General features: G+C 37.5%; 2 protein-coding genes across 2 annotated transcripts in view; both read left to right on the top strand.

Annotated features, from left to right (window-relative positions):
• grpel2 (GrpE-like 2, mitochondrial) overlaps positions 1-6 on the top strand; it is a 22553-nt gene extending 22547 nt beyond the window's left edge. Inside the window, exon 4 of the mRNA XM_017492731.3 lies at positions 1-6. This exon is cut by the window's left edge and continues 1697 nt beyond it. The gene's annotated coding sequence lies outside the window, so the exon portion shown is untranslated.
• Positions 7-189: 183 nt separating this feature from the next.
• On the top strand, positions 190-6852 carry nhp2 (NHP2 ribonucleoprotein homolog (yeast)). Its single transcript, XM_017492732.3, has 4 exons — positions 190-491; positions 662-731; positions 5753-5858; positions 6063-6852. Exons 1-4 carry the CDS (start codon positions 338-340, stop codon positions 6186-6188), a joined length of 456 nt encoding a protein of 151 aa, XP_017348221.1. The 5' UTR covers positions 190-337; the 3' UTR covers positions 6189-6852.
• The last annotated feature ends 436 nt before the right edge of the window (positions 6853-7288 follow it).

Below are 7288 nucleotides of genomic sequence, written 5' to 3'. Positions count from 1 at the left end.
GTGTAACGTTTTACATGTGTATTTGTTTCGTGTTCTATCAGTGTTGTCCTGATTATAAAACATTTACATCATCATAAACACAACCATTTGAACGGGATTTCAGTTAATAAGCTACTTTGAGTAAGAAAGACTTAAGACAGCTCCGGTGCGCCAGGGGGCAGTGTGTTGTATTCACTATAGTGTGTTCTTTGTGTCTACAGTGTACGGAAATGGCAAACGAGAACCAGAAGTACAGCTATAGCTGTAACACGTGTGTGTATCCTGTTATATAGAGAAACAGCAATTGTTCAGTGTTAAGTACTAGTCAAGTTTCTGTCTTTATTTTACGGTTGTAAATATGACCAAGACAAAGAAAGAGAAAAGTGCTACTGAGGAGGAGAGCGGAGGGACTGAGAAATCCTACCAGGAGTTACTAGTTAACATCAACCCCATCGCTAATCCCCTGGCCTCACGCAAACTAAGCAAGAAGCTGTACAAATGCGTCAAAAAAGGTAAACGAGAGAGTTTCTAGATTTCTCTTTGCGACCTAGAACAAGTTTAGCTAAACGTAGAACTCTGAACAACACCGAGTAACAAAGCCAGAAACGGGTTGTTTCCTGTTGCAAGCAATTTATCATGTAAAGGCTTTTGTTTTATTTATTTATTTGTTGTTATTCCTCAGCGGCCAAACATAAACAGATTCGCCGAGGAGTCAAAGAAGTACAAAAGTTCATCAACAAAGGCGAAAAGGGGTAAGGTCTACTAGTACTTTCTAGTAGGGGTGCACAAACATTTGCAACCCAGGATTTCTGGTGTTTATATAAAAAAAAAAGCACCATGTGGCTGCAGCACGGATATATATGCGTGTGTAAAATATCTTAATTATAAATAAGCATATTTTATTCACTGGATATTTCACCTTACAAAACCCAAGTTAGTTGCACTGTGCTAACGTTCAGATTTTCAGAATGTTGTAATATAAACACTACTTTTTGTCTTTCAGTTTTAGTAGATAAATTAACATTGCTTTTATTATGACGTTAACGATTCATACTTGTTTAATTTATTGGGTTTGACAGGGAAATTAGGTGGTACGTGATTACTACAAGTTTAGTGGAATAGTCAGTCATCAACTTCATCATGATGTCATGAAAAAATTATTTAAAATAATCTAAAAAAAATCCTCTTTTTAAAACAAGGGATCATTTGGGGATGGAATCCTTGAATTAGATTTATATTCCTGTTTCACGGACTCTCAAAGACTTGCATGTTGTGACGTGTGAAGTTTTAATCCAGAGTAATTTACAAATGAGACGAGCACTTGAGGTTAAGGGTGTCACTTGATGTGCTCTAGACCTTCCACTTAGTAGTTCAGAGGTTTAACTGCAGAGTCACTACTGCTCATAATGTGTAAAAATAAATAAATAAATAAAAAATTATGAAGGTGATCTATATCAGGGGGGTGCACAGTGGCTTAGTGGTTAGCACGTTCACCTCACACCGCCAGAGTTGGGAGTTCAATTCCTGCCACTGCCCTGTGTGTACGGAGTTTGCATGTTCTCCCCGTGCTGTGGGAGTTTCCTCCAGGTACTCCGGTTTCCTCCCCCAGTCCAAAGACATGTATGGAAGGTTGATTGGCATGTCCGAAGTGTCCATAGTGTATGAATTGGGGTGTAAATGTGTATGTGGATGTGCCCTGTGTTCGATTGGCACCCTGCCTTGTGCCTGATGCACCCTGGGATAGGCTCCAGGTTCCCTGCGACCCTGTAGGATAAGCGGTATAGATAATGGATGGGTGTGTGTATATATATGTGTGTGTGTGTGTGTATATATATATATATATATATATATATATATATATATATATATATATATATATATATAATAAAATCAGGAGTATTCAACTATTTGTGAATACTAAATTTGTGAGGGTTCAGTTTCATAAATTCCCTTGCTTATAAAGGTCTGGATAAGCAACTAAGATTACTACATGCTGACAACAGTTACCTTTTAATGTATAATCATTAGTGATAGTTAATATCTATAAATAAAACAATTTGCAGTGCTTATGTTTAATTCCACTAAAGACTGCCCCAACAGAAAATGTAGCAAACCCCGCCCACTTTTGCTGTTTTTTTTTTTTTTGGTTGGTTAGTTAGTTTAATTTATTATCCATGTTGTGGAAAATTATCTCTGGCTTCACCATAGAATACATCACAAACAGTATACAAGTGTGCATAAAAAACATACACGACAGAAGTCACCAATCACTTGCATTTAAAATTTTAACATCATTGGGCACAATAGATAACTGAAATTTTTGCATGTGGTTGTGTATAACGTCTCCCTGATTGCAACAGGTGAAACTCACCAAGAAGAGGGTGAGACACATCCCCTACAATCACTAAATATTTTTGCTTGACTTGACATGCGTATCGATCATTCTGATGTCTTGGCGTCTTGTTGATAATCTTACTGGCTTCATTTACTATCTTGGACAGCATAACCCGGTTTTTAACACTCAAATGTCCATACCATGAGGTCATGTTAAAAAAACTTTCAAAAGAACTTTTATAGACCATTTCAATTATGTTCTTACCTACACCAAAGTGATTTAAGCTCCTGAACTAATACAACCTTTGTTGAGCTTACATGCTAATGCTGTCAGTATTCTCTAAAACTGAGCATAGTTGAGCATCTGTATGTCCCCCAAATACTTCAGATTACAAATTCAATTGAATTCCCACAAAGTATTACAGGTTCCAACTCCAAAGTATTCTGCTCATCTCCAGTAATGACCAGTTCTTTTGTTTTATCCACATTTATCACAAGTGCACTCAGCTGACACCACTCGAAATGGGCTTTTATGTGCTCTTGGTATGTGAAAGTTCTGTCTATTTCTCCTGCTTGCAAAAGACCTACGAGAGCCATATCATCAGCATATTTAAAAAGACTGAACACCTTAGTTTTAATTGTAAACTCGTTAATATACAAAGACAAATGTAATGGTGATAAAATTGCTCCTTGCAGGGTATTCTGTTTAAAATAATTGTTCCAGACACGTTGCCATCAACAACCACTCTTTGTGGACTTTTAGAAAGGAAATCTTTGATCCACCAAATAAGTCCGCCATTAAACCCAAAATCAGTCAATCCCTGAATAAGAATATGGATCTTCATTGTGTTAAAAGCTGACGTAAAATGCAACAAACTACGCTAGGAAGGGACCAGCAACTGAGTTATATAATGTTAACACTGCATCATCAATACCTCTAGCTTTTCTATATGCAAACTGCAATGGATCTAGAACGTCACTCACAGAATTCATTAAATGCCTCATGATTACTCTTTCCATGCATTTTCCATACAGATGAGGGCAGTGGATCTAAAATCCTTTAATTGTTTAGCTCCTGTTTGTTTGTTTATTTTTATTTTTTGGTATGGGAACTACAGTAGATATTTAAAAGTTGGAATAGTTGGGTAAAAATCCCAGTCAATTGACACATACAGTCCTTCAGTACACGCCCATTCAACCCAGACAGGTCCAGGTGCCTGGACCTTAATACGAGACAAACCATATGCGATCTCATATATTCTTCCAGGGTACTACTCTCATATAACGGAATTTCAGAGCAATCGCTATTAGATTCAGATAAACATTCACCAATATCAAACCTACTAAAAAATATATATATATATAAATATATATATATCTATATCATCTGCAAAAGATGCCTTATATGAAGGAGGGGGGTCAATTTTCTTTTCCTTTCTTCCCATCATAACATTCAGACCCTCCCATGTCTGCTTTGTATTACCCTTAAAAAAATTACTTTCAATTTTATTCTCATATTCAAGAGTAACACTCTTAATTTTCCCACTAAGTTCTCTATTCTTATCATTAACTAATTCCTTATCACCCTTCATAAAAGCCACCCTATTCTCGTTAAGGCATATTTTAAGATCTTTATTGAGCCACTTTATTATTTGCTTATATATGTACCGGTACTGTTTTGGTTTGAACACAGTTACTCTCAGAAATTTAAATAAGATGTGTGTGTGTATCTATAATATCACAAACATTGTTGCATACGTTAAAAAAAATCGCCAGTCTGTTTGGTCAAAGCAATCTCTCAATTGTTCTTTGTTTTTGCACCTGCTTAACAACCGGGTTCTCCTGATTAAGCTTAGACTGATATCTGGGGAATAAATGTACAATATTGTGGTCTGACTTCCCCAAGGGAGGGTGGCAAATAGCTTTATAACCATCAGTAATATTTCCAAAACATTTATCCAAAATGCACAGAAGTCTAGTCAGACAGTCCACATTTTGGTATAAAGCGGGTAAATAGGATGACTGATCCCAGGTTTTCATTCCAAGCAAACAGAAGTTACACCTGAGTCTATTGAAAGCCAAGATCAACTGATTAGACAGGTGGAATTAGGTGTGGCTCCTGCTTGCTTGGAATGAAAACCTGCACCCACACCGGCCCTTTGCAGATAAGATTGGATACCCCTGCCCTAGGAGATAGAAAGGTCTAAAAAACAAAAAAAAAAAGACAGACAAAAGTTTGAAATCAGGAGTGTATTTGGAATTTATTTATATTACATTAACATTTGTGGTATTTGGCAGATGCTTTTATACAGAGCGATTTACATTTATATATCTGAGCAGTTGAGGGTTAAGGGCCTTGCTCAAGGGCCCAATAGTGGCAGGTTGACGCTGCTGGGGTTTGAACTCACGACCTTCCGATCAGTAGCCCAACGTGTTAACCACAGACCTCCTCCAATAGCTTTATGAGGTGCAATTTCATCTCTGTCCGCTCTTATCATTGTATATCCACTCATGTCGATATCCTGGATTTCTTCTTTTAACCATGTCTCTGTAAAACATAATAAATTATTTTGTTTAAAATCACTATCATACTTAACTTTCAATGATAGTTCGTCCATTTTACTTCTTAGGGACCATATATTTGACAGGGTAATTACAGGCAAGGGATGTCTGCAGCCTCTTCTTTTAAGTCTTTGGTGCAGCCCACCTCTTGATCCTTGTTTCTTCAGTGTGTCCTATTGCATATCCTTGTCCTGGAATTGGACTTGCATATCCTTGCAGCTTTGTACAATCTTCAGGCAATTCCATTTGCGGGCAGTTATTCAGTAAACAGGGGACTAATAGCAGAAGTTCCTCCAGAGTATACACGTGAAAGCCACTCACTGCGTTCACCTCCAAGCTGACTGCCGCTAGCCACATCACCATATATGCCATCACCCAGAAAAATAAAGCATCTTACTTTGAACGTACTAATTTTCACAAAAGAAAATAAAAACAAAAGAAACAAAACAATGAAGAAGAATAAAAGCAACAGTGCACGAGTGAAGCACTGGGTCAGCAGCATAACCGTGCCCAGGAAGAAGACCGCTGCGGTATTTATTTAAAAAATAATAATAAATTATATTTATCAAAATATAAAGCAATTATTGAAGATGAATGAATATGGTGAATACGTCCCACAATCAACACGTACATTCCAGTGTTAATGAACGTGGCCTTTCTTTGTTGTCCCCCCTTTAAATTATTTTAAGTAAAAGCTACTCACTGCGCAGCTTTCTGTCCTGATGAACACCTATATGCTGAGCATAAATAAATATGCTTTTGTGCTGGTTTCGAGGGCTTGGTTCAGTCTGTGAGAGACTTTTCGGTGACTGAATCCGGACCTCAGTATGCTACATATATAAATAATTCCATCACTAAGTATTCTTGCCTTTTTCAGGATCGTAGTACTTGCTGGAGATACGCTTCCTATCGATGTGTACTGCCACTTACCAGTCATGTGCGAAGACAAAAATCTGCCCTACGCCTACATTCCATCTAAAGTGGTGAGTGGTGAATGTTTGCGGTTGTATTTTGGACTAATGTTTGACATTTCTGTATTTTAACCGAAATATCCATTTGAATATGACCCCTCTAACTGCCACAGATGCATTTCGTAAACTCCTAGTATTGGAGTACTTTTAATACTTTGTGCTTTGAAATAGTTCTTAACGTGTGTGTGTGTGTGTGTGTGTTTCTTTTCTATCCAGGACTTAGGAGCCTCAGCTGGTTCGAAAAGGCCCACTTGCGTGATCATGATCAAACCACACGAAGAATACAAGGAGGCATATGATGAGTGTCTGGAAGAAGTTTCTGCCCTGCCCAAACCTTTATGAGTGCTTTTGACACTGCTCTTGTAGTGTGTGAACATGCATGCCGTATGTGACTTAGAAATCATTATTGAGTTGGTGGGTTATTTAGAAGTTGTACCACCTAATTCACTTCTTCAGAGTTTCATCGACTATTGAAGGTTGTTGATTCGCAGTGTGGCATCAGGAATTCTGATATGAACAGCAGAAATAGTGGCCAATTAATTTGAATGTTTCATTTGAAACATGGACTGTATTTCTGTTTAGCCTGTGCGCTCGTGTTAAGAGTGTTCATTCTGTCACTTATTTCACCTTTTTTTTGTATTACTGCTTTTAGTTCTAAGATTATCTTAATATGATGACATGACTTTTGGCCTGATGTCTTTTGAGAAATGCACTGTAGGAAAATCTTTAAATCAGTACAAATGCCTGTGTATTTTTCTTAATGCACATGAATAAACTTGCTGTCTGCTGCAAAAAAATGGCCCAATGTTATGCCACAAGTGTGTTCATTCTGAGTTAGGGCCCACTTCATGTCAATACATCTAATACAGCTTCGTTACAGGTTATCATTCATCTGTGTGTGAGGCTATTAAAACTAAATGCAACAAACTGCTACATCCATGTGTGTAAAGTGTTCATTATTTGTAAAAGTCTTAAGGAAAAGCTATTAAACTCCATATTAACTTTTCATGTTGCTTCAGTCTTTACTTGTTTAACTTTTTAATTAATTGCTAAACTGATAGGTAATCTGTGGCCAAGTTTTTGCTTGGACTGGTCTTCTCTTTTTTTTGCGCACTAGATTAGGCCAACTGTGAAAGACCTCCAGTCATGAGTTGGTTAAGGTGTAAAAAAACAGAAAAGTGCAAAGTTTGGCTTTCCAGTACTGGGATTAGGAACCACTGTAAAAGAGCATATACGGAGGTTAGTCCAACTTTTGGTAGAAAGAATGGCCCCTTCTTACATTTGTGACTCATCAGAGCCTGCGACTTGTTTTTTTGAGTTGAGCAAACATTTTCCATCATTAAAATCAGCTTACTTTCTCAATCAGTTTGCTTGTAGCATACTTTGAGGCTTCATATCCTTGCTTTGTCAAGGCCTTGTCCTGCGCAGTCATGCGTCACTGG

The sequence above is a fragment of the Ictalurus punctatus genome, chromosome 18, assembly GCF_001660625.3.
Source record: "Ictalurus punctatus breed USDA103 chromosome 18, Coco_2.0, whole genome shotgun sequence".
In the NCBI taxonomy this organism is placed as follows: domain Eukaryota; kingdom Metazoa; phylum Chordata; class Actinopteri; order Siluriformes; family Ictaluridae; genus Ictalurus; species Ictalurus punctatus.
Note: the sequence above shows the minus strand (reverse complement) of the source record. Positions and strands in the feature narration are given on the sequence as shown.

Excerpts from the sequence above, each read along its gene's own strand:
- nhp2 (XM_017492732.3), top strand. The coding sequence starts at position 338 with ATGACCAAGACAAAGAAAGAGAAAAGTGCTACTGAGGAGGAGAGCGGA. Across the intron at positions 492-661 it reads GTACAAATGCGTCAAAAAAG|CGGCCAAACATAAACAGATT; the intron begins GTAAACGAGAGA and ends GTTATTCCTCAG. Across the intron at positions 5,859-6,062 it reads CCTACATTCCATCTAAAGTG|GACTTAGGAGCCTCAGCTGG; the intron begins GTGAGTGGTGAA and ends TTTTCTATCCAG.